This window comes from Coenobita brevimanus, chromosome 31, assembly GCF_032717465.1.
Source record: "Coenobita brevimanus isolate Jiangsu-jjx chromosome 31, ASM3271746v2, whole genome shotgun sequence".
NCBI lineage: Eukaryota > Metazoa > Arthropoda > Malacostraca > Decapoda > Coenobitidae > Coenobita > Coenobita brevimanus.
Window position 1 is genome coordinate 14,852,877 of NC_136984.1, and position 19,934 is coordinate 14,872,810.

At 40.4% G+C, this 19,934-nt stretch overlaps 1 protein-coding gene across 1 annotated transcript in view; it reads right to left on the minus strand.

Moving 5' to 3' along the window:
- Positions 1-8,939, minus strand: part of LOC145395418 (DNA polymerase delta catalytic subunit-like) — a 134,054-nt gene extending 125,115 nt beyond the window's left edge. The window contains exons 1-5 of the mRNA XM_080269023.1: positions 8,895-8,939; positions 7,993-8,113; positions 5,808-5,980; positions 4,567-4,832; positions 1,936-2,044 (exon numbers count right to left, since the gene is read on the minus strand). Coding sequence (XP_080125149.1) covers positions 1,936-2,044; positions 4,567-4,832; positions 5,808-5,980; positions 7,993-8,113; positions 8,895-8,924 — 699 coding nt within the window. The 5' untranslated portion in view covers positions 8,925-8,939. The remainder of the gene's footprint in view (positions 1-1,935; positions 2,045-4,566; positions 4,833-5,807; positions 5,981-7,992; positions 8,114-8,894) is intronic.
- Positions 8,940-19,934: the final 10,995 nt, after the last annotated feature.

Below are 19,934 nucleotides of genomic sequence, written 5' to 3' on the forward strand. Positions count from 1 at the left end.
TCCCAGGTCTTTTTCAGTCTGGCACTAGCCATCCAACCCTTGATGTTCACACTTCTCACTTTTATCACAAAACTTTTTTTTTTTATGTGAGGAAGAAGGAACCAAAGGCAATGAGCCTGCAAAACTGTTCCATCCAAGAGAAAAACAAAATACAAGAGAGTGCCAAATTCAAGATCCATTTCTTTCAAGATGCCTGGACACACTGCATTTGAAAGACTGGAGATCATAGGATGCAGGAAATACAGACAGAGGGAGAAAGTTCCAGAGCTGACCTGTTGCATAAATGAAGGACTGGGAGTAACGGTTAACTCTTGCATTAGAGGGTTGGGCAGAAAAGGGGTGAGAGTTTGCTGTTAGACGGGTGCTACGCGCCCGTCGTAGAGGTGGAGGGATGCATGCAGACAGTTCAGAGGAACAGTGACCATTGAAGTAGTGACAGAAAAGAGATAAAGATGCAACAGTGCAGCGAAGAGACAGAGGTTGAAGGGAGTCAGTAAGAGGGGGAGAGTTAATGAGACGAAAAGCCTTTGACTCCACCCTATTGAGAAGAGCTGTATGTGGGGAACCTTCCCACACATGAGAGTTGTACTCCACGCAGGGACAGATAAAACTCCTGTATAGAGTCAACAATTGTGTAGGGGTAAAGAAGGAATGGAGTCGGCTTAGTACACCTAATGTCTTGGAAGCAGATTTTACAAGAGATGTAATATGATCTTTCCAAGATAAGTCCCGAGTAAATGAAACCCCAAGCATGTTCACGGATGATGCAGGATTAAGCTGAATATTATTAAACATTAGCGGGTATAACTGTGGAAGATTTTGTCGGGTTGTTAGGTGCAAAAACTGAGTCTTTGATGCATTAAAAACAACCAGATTATTTTTACCCCAGTCGGAGATACGATCCAAGTCAGACATTAGGTGTGCCATAGCCTCATCTCTTGTTTGTTGAAGTAACTGCTGAGATGGACGTTGTGGGAATCGAATGGAAAGGTGAAGGGTGGAGTCATCAGTGTATGAGTGGATAGGGTTAGATGTACAGCTTAGAAGGTCATTGATCAATAAAAGGAAGAGAGTTGGTGATAGGACAGAGCCCTGAGGAACACCACTGTTAATATATCTAGGAGAAGAACGATGGCCGTCTACAACAGCGCCTATAGAACGACCAGAAAGGAAGCTAGAGATGAAGGCACAGATAGAAGGATAGAAACCGTAAGAGGGCAGTTTGGAAATTAAAGGTTTATGCCAGACTCGATCGAAAGCCTTTGAGATGTCAAGTGCAATGGCAAAGCTTTCGCCAAAGTCCCGAAAGGAGTCTGAAAGGTATGTGAGAAGATCCCCAGTGGAGCGTCCCTGACGGAACCCATACTGACGATCGGAAAGAAGGTTGCGATAGGAAAGATGCTTTAAAATTTTTCTATTAAGAATAGACTCGAAAACTTTTGAGATACAGGATGTTAATGCAATTGGACGATAGTTAGAGGGTTGGGAATGGTCACCCTTCTTTGGGACTGGCTGTCCTCCTCCATCCTCTCAACATGCCCAAACCATCTCAATCTACCCCTTCTCATCACAAGACCCATACACTCCAGTTCCATCTTTCTTCCCAAACCATCTCAATCTACCCCTTCTCATCACAACACCAATACACTCCAGTCCCATCTTTCTTCCCAAACCATCTCAATGTACACCACCTCATCACAACACCAATGCACTCCAGTCTCATCCTCTTCCCAAACCATCTCAATCTACCCCTCCTCATCACAACACCAATACATTCCAGTCCCATCCTTCCTCCCAAACCATCTCAATCTGCCCCTCCTTATCACAACACCAATACATTCCTGACCTATCCTTCCTCTCAGCTCTTCAAGGATGTAAATGTAATAATACACACAAAACTGCTTAGCCGAGAATGACACCAACAAATTAAGTTACCTCTAGTTGGCACCTAGAGTCAAGTTTTGCTGGGGCTTGTCTGAGAATCCAAGACCTAGGCGGCAGCTCCACCCAGCAGCACCCAACTAATCCTGTGTCCACCATGAACCTGAAATACGAGTACAGTAGACCATTGATTAAATGGACTAATTTGGGAAGGCCTGATCCGATAAAGCCGATAATCTTCTATATCCGATGGTCCCCCTGAGGTGGGATTTTAAGCACATTTGAAAATGAATGTTTACAATAGGATATTCTGGTACTAAATATGAAAACTATATACATTTTACACTAAAATGGCCCATAATTTATGCAGTTTATTCCACATCCTAGTCACAGCACTTCTTCATGCCTAGTACAGTATTACTATAGTCTATTATTACAACTCAGCCATTACCTCAGGGTGAGGGCAATTTCAGGCCAGGTCGGAGTGAAAAGGGCAGGAAACAAATATACTGCCATCCACTGCACCCCATTTAATGGGCATTGTTCGTTATACCTAACGTAATTCCAGTGGCTTCACAGTGTCCATTAAATCCGATATCTGGTCAATCGGGGTATGTTAAATCGAGAGTCTACTATACAGTAATTCCTTATCTGACACTTTATTTGATGGTCTCCTTTGGTATTAAGCCTGCAGTAAATAAGATATTGTCTTTTAAGCTGCCTGTTACCGACTGAGTTCATCAGTTTGTCTCACCACCATATACAGTAGCCTACCACTGTACGGAAAACATTGTGGCATTTTCGGGCACCAGTACACCTCTGACTGACAATGATTTCTAACTCTTCAGAATGATAGGTTAAAGAAAATAAAGCAAGAAAATTTTTGGTTATCTCTTATAGAGTATGAAAATACACCAACAGTAGCAAAAGAGTTACATTATAGAAGTTGATGCAATATACTTTAAGTATAGCCCCTCTGTTTTTATCCATTATTTCTTATACAATAGTCCCTTCCTCATGCCAGGTTCAGTTGTTTATGGAGAGTAGATGGTCATTCTTCAAAGGCATCTGAAAAGTGCTGGAAAACATCGATGGTGATCCAAATGATGCATGGCTCCCGCCCATACAACCTTCCCGCACTTTCTCACATGGTCTGCACTCCAGCTAACCTTGTTTGTCCCATTCATACAGAGAATTATCTAATTGCGACTCTGGCTAATTCATTTGAAATTACTGAACATATAATTCATAAAATCACTGCCATTCACGTTTTCACAAATAAGTTCTTAAAATGACTCCAGAAACAGGCACTGTTGTGAAAAACGTAGGTAACTAAACTATCCTGGCCCAAGAACACAGTGTGAGCAGGTGTTACGAGATGATTGTGGTGATGCAACCATGACCATGTATGATCTTAAACCTGATAACATTCATAGGTTCTGTAAGTTACTGACTGAAATGAGTTAAAAACAGTCTTTGCATGTGTTCCCAAGGACAGTCGTGGTGTTGGAAACTCGACCGTATACAACTTTACAAAGCAATGTGATTCTGAAGTTCTGAGGTGAATGAACATACAGTAAATATCCCATAACCATGCAACAGCATTTGTCAGATGTCGTCAGCTGACAAGTTGTACTCATATTTAACAAAAACAAACTTGGTGGTAGGCAGCAGTCTCCTATTTTTTAAAAAATGTGATTCATGTCACAATGAAAGCACAGTGAAATTGACATTCGAGTAAATTACAATGTAACAACTGTAAATATTAACCTACGACACCCTTTTCCACTCGTTTCACACACACACACACACACACACACACACACACAGTGCATAACTACTTAAGATTTTTATATTACTGCATGACTGCAATAATCCAGGCTTAGATACGTGAGCATTATTATAAATATATCACAAATAAACAGTAAACTATGCATTCTGTGGGTTCGACATTTAGACACAAAGAGCATGGAGTTACTGCACCACACCATATGCATCAGCAGGTTGTACAGTAAACATTCAGTTGATCTCCTGCTGGTGAAGGCAGGGTGACAGTGAAATATATGTAGATATATGTAGATATTAATGTATTTCCCCTGTTCGATAAATAATTAAAAATAAATAATTTTCCCCAATGAATGAATACAAATACAGCCGTTCCAATGCTGAAGAACAGAAGTGGGCATACAGGGCATGAAGATGGAGGTAAGACTTCATGGTTAACAGTGGGGTTTTATGCTGACAGTTACGATTACCATGGGTCACACAGTTATATACAGTACAGTAAGTGTCTCAATTGTCTGATGATGTTTTGGGACAATGCAGAGTATGATTTGGCAACGATATAGGTTTATTGTTACCACACGGTCACTTTGGGGAGCTTGACCAGTATCTGCGGGAATCTCTGCAACATAACCCCCATGAAAAGGGAGGGAGTAATGCATAGTATATCAGTCAACTACCAGATACCTGATCTTATATAGACTACTGTAGCCATACACCATTTACTTATCCTCCAGTTTCCCTTGATGTCAAACACTTTCCCCTCTCCTGTACCAAAACTGTCCCTACTTTGTCCTCAAATACCTCTTTCTCTCTATTTTCACAGCCATTTCCCTTCCCACTTCTCGCTTCAGTATGTTATTCCCCTCTCCTAACCACATCTCCTTTCTGCTCCAGCCTCACCTTATTTCAAAGTCAATATTGGACTCGTAGACCTCGTAGACGGCTCTGCCTACGCCTCTCACACGCATTTTGCCATCCCTGAGGAGTCTCTTAGCTGCAGGAATGAGGCGGGGGAGGGCCAGGGTGATGCGCAGGAAGGAGCTGGAGACACTGCCTTGGTAACCGTAGATGCTTTCCTTCTGGCACAGGTCCACCGCTAAAACAGCATTCACAATATGCTCCTTCTTAGACCGCAAGTCATCCAAGAGGCAGTTGTTTAAGACAGTCTAACCATGGGAAATACAAACACAATTAATGTCACCTGTCTTGTTACTCTTCTAAGAAATCGATAGCACCACATGAAAATCAACCAACTTTTAATCCACCTGTGCTAGGCTTCGGAAGTGGTTAAAAACTAAATTACAGGTATTCTCATAACCACAATGCTTGTGGTCTGTAGCATTCCAAGAAAGTCCTTTAAGTTCCCTTCTCAGGATCTCATTTCAGTTTGTCTGGTCTGACCTTAAGGATTCTGTACAGTATTTTTCTTCCAATTTTCTTGCACACTCTCTCCACAAACTTCTTATAGCATGTCAGTCAACTTGTGCACATTACCTTGACAACACATTAACCAAGCATCCTCCTGATACTGCATACATTTTTGTTTCTCAGTGTGTCTTTATCCTTTACTGGTTACATTTTACTACCACAGGGCAGAGGACATCATTTCTCTATCATACAGAGTCCCTACACCTCAACAGGGGCACCAGCTTGCTAAATTTCTCCCAGTCACTTCTGCCTCTTGCTAGTAAGCTAGCTAAAAAATATGGAAAATTATCAACAGCAAGTCCAGCTTATAGACAATCTAATCATCAATACATCAGATACAGGCAGGTCCCATTATACAAGTGGGATATGTCAATGGAGAACTGTTTGGATAGCGAAAATTCGTGTAACGGAGAAAAAAACAAGATAGCAAAAACTTGTCTAATGGATTACAAACGTATGGGAAAAATAGGGCTAGATTAACTGACCCGCATGGGAACACTGGATTTTCGTGCTCACATCACTGAATTTGGATATACATTGCCCATTCTCATATCATTGGTTTCTCGTGTAGTGAATGCTCATATAACAGTACCTACCTGTATGTAAATTGTTACCTGCTTCAACCATGACTAACCATAATATATCAGGATCTATATCTACCCGAAACTTTCAGTATAAAATAAGTAAGAGACAAAAAATTACACCCAGCTCACCTTGAAGTATGTAAGATGTGCCTGTTCCATGATGGGTGGTGCAGTGACATAGAAATATGGCGAGAAGCCATGGACATGACAACATACCGAGTTGCCAGCATCATTGACACCATACATTCGCATCACTGGCACACGACCTGCCTGCTGACCTGGCATGTCCTTCATTGGTGACCCTAAACAACACACAGCATCAGTAACTGGCATTTTCATCATCATTACTGCATGTCCTTCACTGTTGACCTTATGCAACACTACCATCATCATCATCCAATTTCTTTACCTCCTTCGGTATGAGTGTCTTTTTATTTTATTTTTCCTACCACCACAATGGCCAAAAGCATTTATTAACTTACTCACTGCAGTGACATTATCCTTTTCTTCCTGCTAACCACCACACAAACTGATCATCTACTCTTTAACCCTTTCATATCGGGTGTCAAGTATACATGCCACAAAAAAAAAAAAAAAAAATGTAGCCATCGGGTGGCATTTATATGTGTTAAGGACGTTTTATATTTGCACACCAGTACTGGGGGTCTAATAATGGTTCACGTATCAAGTGTACCAAGACCGAGGTGTAGCCATCACTGGAGCACTATTTTGTCTGTTAGTGCGGTTCGAGATGTTTCCGCTGCCTCGACAGCCTCTGGCCACTCTAACATCACAGTTTTTGACACTTAATTTTTTATTTCATTTTTTTTTCACATTATGTTAGCCATCATTTTACCAAAAAAAACAAAAAACTGTGGTCCATTTTATAGCGTGGAATAATGTATTATATATAAAAAAATCCTCTTCATGTGATGTATCTCAAAACTCCCGTGTGTGGGACATCCAGCCAAAAAACACCCCGAAAGTGGAAGGGTTTAGGTACTGAATCACATCAGCCTACTGCGTTGTTTTGTTTATAAAGGGTCCAGCATGCCAGCATGCATCTGTCTTGGTTATCTAGTGGCAGCTCTCCATGCTGCTTAGTCCCTGGCAGACTCCCTATTCAGTCCCTTATCCCTGATATCACATTCTATGACTACGTCCATGCCTTTATCAGTCTGCCTCTTGCGGCCCTAGCCCCGACGTTCACACTTCCCACCTTCCGCACCCAGCTGTCATCCTTCAGCCTCTCAACATGCCCACACCATCTCAATCTACCATGTAAATGTAAGATTAAATTCATATCTCTTAAACATAAGGATAAATTCAGATCTCTTAAGCATAAGACTAAATCCAGATCTCTTACACATGAGACTAAATTAGAATCTCTTATAGATAAGGATAAATATGATTTACTAAACATAATGCTAATTTCAGATCTAAACATAAGGCTAATTTCAGATCTCCTAAACATAAGGCTGAATTCATACCTCTTAAACATAAGGCTAAATTCATCTCTCTTAAACATAATGCCATTCAGATCCCTTAATCTTAAGACTAAATTAAGATTCCTTAAACATGATGCTAAGTTCAGATCTCTTAAACATATCACTATATTCAGATCTCTTAAACATAATGTTAAATTCAGATCTTTAAAACACAAGGATACATTCAGATACCTTTAAAATAATGATACCGAAAAATCACATCTCTTATACAATTCTAGGACAATTGCTTCCTAGACAACTGCCCCCCCCCCCCCCGGATAATTGCCTCCTCTAAATATCACCTGATTCACTGTACAAATGGTCGCAAGTGTCTAACCTAACTTTACCTAATCTTTAGCGGGAGGCAATTGTCTGGGGGGCAGTTGTCCGGGGGGCGGTTGTCCTACGGAGGCGATTGTCAAGGGAGCAGATGTCTGGGGTGCACTTGTCCATGGAGCAGTTGTCCTGATACCCTTTTATAAATAAGGCTATACCTAGGCCTCCTGAGCATTTGGCTAAACTAAGTTTCTCTGTCTCTCTCTCTCTGTCTCTCTCTCTCCTGTAGTCTTAACCACTGTCATGTCGAAACTTTGTCGTCAAATAACAGCAGAGTAATAATATTGTACTAGACATCATGATATAAAGAACAGTATAATTCTGACGTAACTTAGTCCTCACCAGTACAGTAGTCAATCTCAATCTGCTGAAAGATGATCAGCAGATCATCTTAAGTTAGGTTTACGTAATATTAAATTAGGAGCAGAGTAACTATTAGACAACATTGTAAAGCATGGCTAAATTCTGATGTACCTCCACTGAGCCCTCACCAATGTAGTGGTCAATTTCAATCTGCTGGAAGATGACCGGATCTGTGGCTGGGTTGAGTGTGGGCGGTGGTGGTCGACCCCACCGGCTCTCCCCATTATCCTCATCCACATACGCTGGGCCCTGGGTGGGTGGACAGGCTGGGGTGTACATTTAGTCCTTCAACACGATGATTCTTTTTTGTTTATTCATGATGCTAACAGGCATTTTGACTCAGCTCAAAAAAGGCTCCTTTGATGTAGAGCTGCCTACTTCTTCCTTCACCTTTGTTATTCTTTGCCTGCTCTCCACTCTTCCTACTTGTCACCATCATCCATTCACTTGATGTACTGCTGCCTACTACTTCCTTCACCTTTATCATTCTTTTTCTGTGTCTGCTTTACTCTTCCTATTTCTCCCACTTTTCCTGTTACTTATTATTTCTCTCCTTTTCAGGTGGCTTAACATTGGGTGACAAACCAAATGGTTTCCTGTAAGTCAGGAAACCATTTACATCGCTGGGTGGTACCCACGTAACCAACCCATTCGTGTTCCCTACTTGCCAACAAGTGGGTTGGCGGAGGGATAGTGTCCCTCCCTGTAAAACAACTAACTCATATACAAATGTCCACCCCTTACGGGATTATGGCGTCTGGCTACAGTTAGATAGATAGACGTAAAACAGCTAACTCAAAGACAAACGGCCACCCCTTATGGGAGTATGGTGTCTGGCTAGAGATAGATGGACAAATAGACATAAAACAATAAACTCAAACAAACGGTCACCCCTTACGGGATTATGGCGTCTGACTATGGACAGAGAACAAAAGGACTGCCATACTGAAGGAGTTTATCAATATAATGTATAAGGAGACTTTCGGGATGGGGGGTTGGGGGTCAAAAGAGTGCCAGCTCAGACACTGACCTGTTCTTCCACGCTGTCCTGTCTCATCATCTCCTCAAAGTCCAGATCCGCAAACTCATCTAGCAGATCAAGCTCGTCATCATCATCGTACCTGTGTCGGTCATCATCATTTATTGCCATTATTATTATCATGGGCAACATTACTATTACAGTACTCTTATTACAATCATCATTATTACCAGCAGTAGCATTACTGTTATTATTATTATTATCATTATCATCATCAGCAGCAGAGCATGACTATTACTTCTATTATTATTATCATCATCATCATCACCACCATCATCACCATCAGTATAGTTATCACTATTATTATCATTATCATCTTCATCAGCAGCAGCATTACTATCACTATTATCATTAGTATTATTATCATCAGCAGCATCAGCATTACTATTACCATGATTATCATTACTGTATTGTAATTACCATCATCAACATTATCATTCCTATCTTCATCATCATCAGCATTACTATTACTATCATCATCAGGACCAGTATTACTATTACTATTATCATTATCGTCATAGCCATCATCAGCATGACTATTACTATTATCATTATCATACGAATCATTATTACTATTACAATTAACCCATTGGATCCCAGAGCTGCTGGGAGAGGCATTACACTGGGAGGGTACTAAGCGTACCGCCCTCCGCCTACCGGCTCAAAGTCGCAAAGCTCATAGATCCTTACCCGGGAGTTCCCTACTTTATTAAGATTTGAAAAGTCCCAGTTCTGTCCATTACTCTGGACATTGGGCTCCATAGGGTTAATATTATTATAATCATTATCATCATCATCATCATCTCAACCGAAACTCCCACTGTCAGGTCAACCATAGATAATAATGCCACAGGTTTTTAAGGAAACAAACAGTTACTGACAGCCTTAACACTAGAATGCCCAGGCTTTCAATTCACCTTGCATGCCCGGCCAGAGTCATTTTGACTCCTTACCAGCGTTTCGCCTTTCATGCTGTTCACTAACAATGAATACTCATATTTCAACCCTAGCTGACTTCTTATGTTTACAGTGTGTTAGTTGGTTGTAATCTATTGTGCATTATACATAAAATACTGATACTGTATATATCAGACAAGGGATGTCAAAAATAAAGCCAAGCATACTGACTCATAGACCTTATATTTTTGCGAATTGCAGGCAATATCACAGTGTAACAAACAGAAACAGAAAATTACAAGAAAAATACTTCAGAATTATTTGAGAGTAACTACACTGAACAAAAACTCAGGTTTCCTATTCGTAATGTAACAAACCGAAAAAGGGAATTGCAAAAAAAAAAAAAAAAAAAAAAAAAAATCAAAATCATTTGAAACTAACTATAATGAACAAAAACTCACGTTTTTCTACTCATTACTGCATTTATTACAAGTGCTTCGAACCTCAGATGTGCAAGTTCCACACAACGATTTTTTGCAATGATAACAGATACCGACAGTTCGGTTCTTCTTACAGAGTATCTTCACTTGGCAGTACTATTTTTATTCTGTTTGTTGCTGTGTATCCTTTCCTTGAGCTTCGCTGTGAGTGGCCTTTCTTGACTGTATATATGGTTGCTCTTCTGCCAGATTTTGGGGGAATATTCTTCTGGAAATATTCTCCTTAGTGATTTCCTTGTAAAGGATGCACGCATTTATAGCGGCTAGATCCAAAGTTTTTTAGAACGAGGGTACAGACCATCGTCTTGTGCTTGTTCTGACAGTGTACTTTCAGGCCATTTGATCCACATTGTCCACTCCATACTTCGTTGCATTATACTCTGGCTCATTTTAATTTAGATGTGCAACATAGCGGTATAATACTTTTGAATTTTCTTACAAATAATGATGTATAAATAAAATCATTCACACTGCTATTAACTCCAGTGATTTCACAATGAACCCCAGAACAATTGAACAACTTCAAGTAAATTGATACCGAAAACACTTCAGATCAATATATCAACAAGGAGTCAAAATGACTCCCCTGAGCATCGGTGGAAATTTTTTTTAAATCAACTAATAATATGACAGTAGCAAATTCTCCTACATATGTTTGTGTAAAGCCCTTGAAATCATTAGAAGTCAACGAAGAACTTCGGAAAAATGAAAGAAACAGAAAGGAGAAAGCCATTAAAAGAGCCTGAAGGAGTCAAAATGACTCCTTCGGGCATTCTAGTGTTAAGTTCATTTCAGTCACAGAGGAGTGGGACAGCACTTAATGGCTGAAATCAGCTGGGGAAGGGCGGCGTAATGGCAGGGGGACAGGGCGACATGGAGGCGATTTCTTTGTGGCCACCCCTTCCGGGATTAAGGCGTCTGGCTATAGATAGACAGAGAGATAGATATAGTGATAAAATCCATCCTAACCCTGTTGTCCACTGATATTAGAGAGAGAGAGAGAGAGAGAGAGAGAGGGAGAGACTATTACCACTTTAACCCAGTGATGCATTTGCTGACTTTGGTAATTATTCTTGTTGTTTAAGGAGGCTCCCTAGCTCCTTTATCTCAGGTATTTTGTTTTGCCAACTACACCTTAGTACTGTTCTGTTGACTGTTTTTGTTTTTATTTCCCAGAAAGACTGAATTATTAGCATGCAGTAAGAAGATGTGGTTTGACCACGTGGAGAGCATGAAGAATGAGAGACTAACGAGGACAATTAATGTGAAAGAGGTGGAGGGGGGTGGGGAGGGAGGGGAAGGCCGAGGATGAGATGGAAGGATGGAGTGCAAAGGTATATAAGAGAGGGGAGTGTGAGCTGGCGGGAGGGCAGTAAAATGGTGGGGGACAGAGCAACATGAAGACGATCTATTTGTGGCCATCCCTTAAGAGATGAAAGCGTCTGGCAATAAATAGATAGAATATGCAGAAATAAACCACTAAGGAAAAGGTGCCAACCAACAACAATATGGGCCTCAGTCTTGCTGACTCCAAACAATTATATTCATTTTCGGAGAGACATTTGGTAGTTAAGAAGTCAGTAACAGCTGTATTTAACCCCCGTCATAAGAGTCTCTCATATTTCTCCCATATTTCCTGTCACTTTTCATTACTTTTCTTACCTTTTCATGTGGCTTTACATTGAGAGACAAGCCAAATGGTTTCCTATCAGCCAAGAAACCATTTACAGTGCTGGATGGTACCCATGCAACCAACCCAAATGTGTTACCTATGTGACAGCAAGTAGACTGGTGTACAAAGTAGTACAAAGGAGTACAACGGAAACCAAACAGCAACAGACCTTTTGGTCCTTTCGAGGCTGTTTGTTACAGAGTAGCCTGTGACTACAAGATCTAACTCTACATAAGGATAGTAAAGCAAGCAGGCTCCCCCCGCCTCCAAACCCTCCAGTTAAAACTGGCAAGAAAAAGTAAGAAAAACCACCATGCAGCATGGAAAAACTGACATGGAAATTTCATAGGAAAGACTGAAAAGGTAAAGCTGCATTCTATAATACATTATCTATAAGCTGCCAGTATGAATAACCTGAAAGAGAAAGTACAAAAGTACAATGAATAATCGAATAAATAAATAACTAATGCATGTCGCTATGTACGGGTACGTTAAGTTGACGGGGCGTCTGCAGTCACTGTGTGGAAATTGCACAGTGCACAGTGTGGATATTCAGGGGTGATGCGGCAGCCTTGCCTGGCACTATTAAGGTAGGCAGCAGTCAATCAGGCCCCAAGTCCATTCATTCCACTGAGACTAGGAACTTCCCATGCGGGAGCAGCAAACAAGTCACCTCCTGAAGCAGTGACCCCTGGTACATTAAAAAAATCCCGATGGTGGCCTCGTAACTAACAGGGACCCTCAGTGATCCACAACCCATTACAGGTCGAAAGTATGAGTAGTGACCGTTAACTCAGGGCTATCTGTGCATATCCTAGTCTCATATACCATATTTACATTTAATAAATTGATCCAGGCTCTAAAAAACTAAAGTAAAATAAATTAGAAAATTATACATACACAGGTGTTTTATTCAGGAGTAGGCATATTAAGCTGGGGGTTGGATGCCAAATACTTATCCAGGCGACCTTTAAAGGTTTGTACTGTATTACAATTTATTTCGTTGGAGGGCAATTTATTCCATATATTTACAACTCCATTGAAGAAGAAATGCTTAGCTTCATGGGACTGGAATCGTTTGCCAATTATTTTATGCCCATTGCCTCTAGTGTAATTCGAGTGATCAACTGTGAAGTATTTATCGACAGCCATGTTATTATGTCCTTTGAATATCTTGAATACTTGAATTAAGTCTCCTCGTATCATCCGTTTTGTTAAGGTAAAGAGAGTCAGGGCTTCTAAACGTTCCTCATATGGTTTATTTCTCAATCTAGGTATCATCTTTGTCATCCTTTGCTGCACTCTTTCAAGCTTTTCCATATCCTTTTTATAATACGGTGACCGAAACTGAACGCAATACTTCAAGTGCGGACGTACTAAGGAATTATACAAAGTGAGGACGATATTATCGGATTTATATTCAGATGCTCTGCCTATGAATCCAGTCAATTTATTGGCTTTTTTCACAGCTTCGTACATTGTTTGCTTGGTTTCAAATAATTTGTTATTATAACTCCTAAGTCTTTTTCATGGTTTACCCTATCAAGTTGGACATTATTCATGCTAGAACTTGCTCTTACATTCTTACTGCCAATGTTTATCACTTTGCATTTATTAATACTAAAATCCATTTGCCAGACTTGGGCCCAGTTAGACAGTTGTTCAAGATCTCTCTGAATTGCCTGCTTTTGCAGTGTTGTATCTGCTCTTTTACCATTTTAGTATCATCAACAAATTTTGAAATCTTACAACACAATCCTTTATCAATATCATTTACATATATTAAGAAAAGAACAGGACCTAACATTGAATCCTGCGGCACTCCACTTGTAACGTTTATCTAGTCTGACTCTTTCCATTTATTACAACTCTTTGCTTTCGTTCGGTGAACCAATCTTCTACCCAACCGAGAACACTGCCTCTGAAACCATGTGCCTTTAGCTTCTGAAGGAGTCTTTTGTGTGGAACTTTGACAAAAGCCTTTTGAAAATCGAGGTAGACCACATCAACAGATTTAGTCTCGTCATACGTGTTCAGTATATCATTGAAAAAGTCCAACAGATTCGTGAGGCAAGAACGATTATTACGAAAACCATGTTGCGAATCTTTTTTGAGGTTGTTTGTTTCTAAGTGTTTTAAAAATTTGTCTCTGATAATAGTTTCAAGCAATTTGCAAACCACCGATGTTAAACTAAATGGGCAGTAGTTTTGTGGTTGGGCTCTGTTGCCGTTTTTGAATATTGGGGTTATGTTAGCAAGCTTCCATTCATGTGGCACCTTACTTCTCTTAAGTGATAAGTTAAAAAGTTCAGCTAAAGGCTTTGATATTTCATTCTGTAGTTCCTTCAATACATGTGGCGATGTTTTGTTCGGTCCTGGCGCTTTATTCTCTTTTAACTTGTTTATTGCAAGCAGTACGTCGCGATCGCTAACTGTAATGCCAGTGATTATGTTGCCCTCTTCTATAAGAATGGGGGAAACAGTAGGAATTGTATGTATAATTTCTGTTGAAAATACTGACGCGAGGAAATTATTAAGAATTTTCGCCATCATAGTTTCATCATCAGTGTGCTCTCCGTTATCTGTGACTAAGGGACCGATTGATGGAGTTATTACCTTTTTGGTTCTTATGTAACTGAAAAATTCTTTGGGATTTGATTTACTGATACTTGCAATATGTGTGGAGGAGGGTTGGTGTCCCTCTCCTTATAACTACTAACTCAAAGACAAATGGCCATCCCTTAAGGAATTATGGCGCCTGGCGATAGATAGATAGACATCCTAAATTGATTATAATTATCTGGACACAGGGAGAAAATACAGAAATATAACCCTGAATGAAGAACGTATAGTTCTGTACAGTATTGTATAGGATAGTGTGTTGTATAGTTTTGTATCGTCTGTAAGGGCTCCAGCATGCTTGCATGTGTCGGCCTTGTCAAATAATGGCCAGTCTCCACACTGCTTGATCTCTGTTAGCTTTCTTATTCTGTCCCTTATCCTTGACGCCACACTCTATGAGATGAATCATAAATTCTTTCTGATGTCATTCAAACTTCTGCCAAAAAGTTCTAATTTTCAGAAGAGCCTGTTAAACCTCAAATCGAAATAGCCTTATCGGAAATCACATCTTCAACAACGTTCCATCAACTGGTTATAATGCATTCTGCACTGCTTTCACTAGAACTTGCCCAGATTTCAGTCTTATCTCACGTAGCTAAGGAGTAGGCATGAACAATACAACAGCTCTTCATCCTTTCTGTAGTACTTCTTCGTGACTAGCATAGTATTCTAGTGCTAATATTCTGTTACAATGCAGCACTCAAAATAAAGTGATAGCAATTTTAGACCAAGTTAAACGGAGTATACTACTGTATTATTTCCAGACTAATAACTAAAAAGAAATGAGTTCAAAATATCTGCTCCACCGTAATACATGTAGCCATTGTCAAACAGTGTAAGGAAAAATAGGCTGGTTGGAATTTCATCTATCTATGTATTGCCAGGTGTCTTAATTCTGTAATGGAAGGCTATAAACAAATCTCCTCCACACTGCCCAGTCCTGGCTGCCCTCCCCCTCTCCCCTTCAACTCACACACCCCTCTTTCGTGTATCTCTCAGCTCCGTCCCTCCATCTCATCCTTGGTTTCCCCCTCCTCCTCCCACATTTTCTCTTCTAGTCATTCTCTCATTCTCCATCAACTCCACAAAGCCAAGCCATTTCAAACGTACACACTCGGTAAAACGAACTAATTGGTACACTATCTTTGAGGTTAAAGCCAAACACCATGCTGTTCAGTAATTTCCCAGGCATTGTGGGATGCCTGTACAGTCATGCGGAATATCATATAGCTAGGACTAAATGGCTCCTTTTCTCAATAAATACTCTATCTATGGCTCCTTTCACAATACTGGTCACCCAGACTGATGAGGCGTTCTGCGGGATGCAGAGGAGTGTGCACATGTTTGTGTTTGTGTGTGTGTGTATGTGTGTGTAGGGAAGCCACACTTGTCAGTGCTTTCCATGCGTCCATTCTTTTACCGAACAAAATTCGTTATATTAAAACATTTGGCCAGCTCAAGGTGGTCGTTCAAATAAAAATTCATTAAAAGAGAGTTCGATATATCTAGGGCTTACTGGATGTCTCTTAACACTGTGAATCACACACACAACACCACAATGCTCCTTTGCTTCCTCATTTCTTTGTCTCTCTCTCCATGTCACACCATATGTTTCTCAACTCAGTAACATAACAAGCATAATTTTGGAATTTCACCAAACTAAAGGAGACTGAAATTAACATAATTACCATTTACTTTATGAAGAGTTATCTTCTACTCACATCCATGGCAAATGCACCTTTCAGTACTTAGTAAATAAGGAAGAGTGGGTTGTCCACTTTGTAGCTCTATCTGCTATGACATCTAAGTAATAACTAGATATGTTGGGCTAAGTTAGTTCTTTTTAATAGATGCAATAAAAGACAGAGGCAGGAGGTACAGAATCACCCTGTCAACTTACTTAATAATTTAAAGAAGCATGTGCAATGGATGCTTATGGGGAAAAAAATGTTAGAATTGCTTATGTTTAGTACCGTACTGATCCTGATAATTTACGTGTCTATTACTTGTTTCTGAAAAAAAAAAAAAAAATGTTTATGTTTAGTAATGATCAAGATATTTTAGTGTCTGTTAGTTGCTCACGGAAGGAAAAAAAAAAAAGCTTAGAACTTTATGCTTAGTAGTGATTTGTGATAATTTAAGTGTCTGTTAGTTGCTTATGAAAAAAGGGTTTAGATTGCTTATGTTTAGTAGTAATCATGATAATTTCAGTGTCTGTTAGTTGGGTATTATTCCAAAAATTTACCAAATAGAGTTCATTACTTTATTTTTTTTATAGGAGACCCACCCCCACCACCACTGGCTGCTGATCTCTTGTCCATATTTCCTGATCACTGAAACACACAAAAAAACAATATATTATATTCATTGAAACACACAAAAAACAATACCTTATATTCACTGAAACACAAAAAAACAATACATTACATCGAGTGACAAGCCTAATAGCTTCCTGTAAGCAAGGAAACCATTTACAAGTTGGGTGGTAACCATTTAATCAACCCATACGTGTTCCCTATGTATCGACAAGTGGGTTGGCGGAGGGTTAGTGGCCCTCCCTGTAAAACAACCAGCTCAAAGTCAAACGGCCACTCCTCATGGGATTACGGCGTCTGGCTAGAGATTGCTGGAGAAGAAAAAAAAAAAAGACATTACTAAACTGGAAATACAAGTAACAAATTTCATAATACAACAAAATTTAAGTCGTGCACAAAAATGACACCAGCATCAATATATTGTACTGTATAAACAGCAAATATCTTACACACACACACACACACACACACACACACACACACACACACACACACACACACACACACACACAATTAATGGTGTAAAAGAAGGGTATCACCAAGACGGATATAAATGATAAGTAACATTTTTCCTCCCTTGTTAAAGTGACATCTATGATTCCATGAGGCTGGGATTTCTCTCAACTGCACATCCTTCGGTACCATGCTGAACGAGAATAAATAAATAAATAAATAGATACATTTGTAATAGCAGAGAGAGGTGTATTTTGGCAGCTTCAGAGTGTCACACTCCCTTACTTGGGCTTGTTAGTTTGTGTGTGTGTGTGTTTGTCCCACTATGGCCATAGCCTTTACAGCCTGCTACCACGTCCCCGTAGTCCTCCTGCATACCATACACCTCCACATGCCACCACTTCGGTGCTAACACCCACCGTCCATACTGAATAGCCTACATGCTAGGACTGTCTCATACGGTACTGATGTACTGGCATTATCAGGGTTAATTGTATGACATGTCAACGGGTCTTCAAGTAGATTGGTTTAGTCTGCTTCATGAAATTCAAATCTTTAAACTGTTCTCTACCCCACCAAAGTTTCAAACCTGGGTCCATTAGACTGCAGGCCACCTTTACTGATTCAGCCACCGGTTAGTGTACCCCCCTGGGGGTAGGGGGGTTTCAAGAATACTCACCCAGTATCCCTGCTTATCGTAAAAGGCGACTAAAAGGGTTGGCGGAGGGTTAGTGCCCCTCCCCGGAAAACAACTAACTAAAAAGACAAACAATAAGCCTTGGACAAGGACTGACCAAACGATGACGACTAAGGACAGGACAAAGGACATGGTTATCGGAACATGTAATGTAAGGGGAGTGAATGATGAGGTGAAAGAGAGAGAGATTGTCCAGGTGTTTGACGGTGCGAAACTTGATGTATGCGGAATAACTGAAACTTAATGGAGAGGTGAGAGTGTGAGAGAATGGGAGTATGGATGGGGTATATGTGCAGGAGTAAGTGAGAATGACAGGGCAAAAGAAGGACTATGTATAGTTGTGAGTAAAAGATGGAAGAAGAGCATAAGAGAGTATGGATCAGTTGGGTCAAGGATTGTGTGGGTAAGATTGAAAGTTGGAATACAAATGTGGGCGATTGTGTGTGTGTATGCGCAAAGCAAGATCGTCCAAGCAGAGTGAGAGAAGAGTTCTGGACAAATGTGGAGGTGTGTATGGAAAAGTTTGAAAGGAATGAGAGAGTTTTTGATCGGCGATATGCATGGTAAAGTAGGGAAAGTGAAGGTGGATGGAATAGTTGGTGAGTGGGGTGTGCCTGCCGAGATAGATGAGAATGGCAGTGCGTTAGTGGACATTTGTGATGGGAGGGGGTTGGTTATAGCCAATACCCTCTTCATGTACAAAATGATCCACAGGTATACATAGCAAGTGATGAGAAGGATGGGTGGTGAACTGAATGAAAGGAAGGCAATGATTGATAATGTGTGTGTGGATGAAAGGATACGAAAGTGTGTAATGGATGCAAGAGCTTATAAAGGTTGGAGGAGTGGACTTTCTGATCACTACTTGGTGGTGCCCAAAATCAAGATCCAATTAAGATGGAGAAATAGACGAAGGGAAGGACGAGAAGAAGGAGTATTTATAAGGAGAGTGGAAAGGTTACAATGGGATGAGAAAAAGGCAGAATGTAAGAGAGAAGTGGAGGAACGATTGGGTAAATATGAATTGGGGCAGATGGGAGACGTGGAAGGTGTGTGCAGGATATTCACAGAAGAAGTATGTGCAGTATGTGATGTGGTGTGTGGGATGAAGAGAAGACAGAGGGGTGTGCAAGGAACAGCGTGGTGGAATGAAGAGGTGAGACAGGCTGTGGCACAAAAGAAGAAAGCATACAATGAATGGATGAGAAATAGGGGCGTGGAAGAAGTTGAGAGATGGAAGAGAGAGTTATATGTAGAAAGAAAGAGAGAGGTGAAAAGATTAGTAATAGAGAGTAAGAAGAGAGTGGATGAGGAATTTGGAAGGAACTTGAGTGTAAAGTGGAGGGAATGTAAGAAAATGTTCTGGAAAGAGGTGAAAAGAGTAAGACAGGGTGGAAGTGAAGTTAGTAGGGGAGTGAAAGATAAAAATGGTAGATTACTAGTGGAGAAGGGAGAAAAAGTGAGCAGATGGAGAGAACACTTTAAGGAATTGTTGAACATAGAGGATGGAAGTAATGCGAGTATAAGTGGCTGGGGAATGGCTGGGAGAAGGAGGGAGGTGAGAAGACAGGATGAAATCAGTAAGATAGAAGTTGTGGAGGCAATGAAGAAAGTTAAACTGGGGAAAGCCCCAGGAATTGTTGGAGTGAGTGGTGAAATGTTGAAGCATGGAGGAGAGATAGTTGTAGAATGGATGTGGAAATTGTTCAGATTGGCCTGGGAGGAAGGTAGAGTCCCGGAGGATTGGAAGGCAGGTATAATTATTCCCTTGTATAAAGGAAAAGGAGAAAAAGAAGTGTGTGGTAATCATAGGGGCATTTGTCTTCTTAGTATAATAGAAAAATGTATGGTAGGATACTTATTGACAGAGTTAGA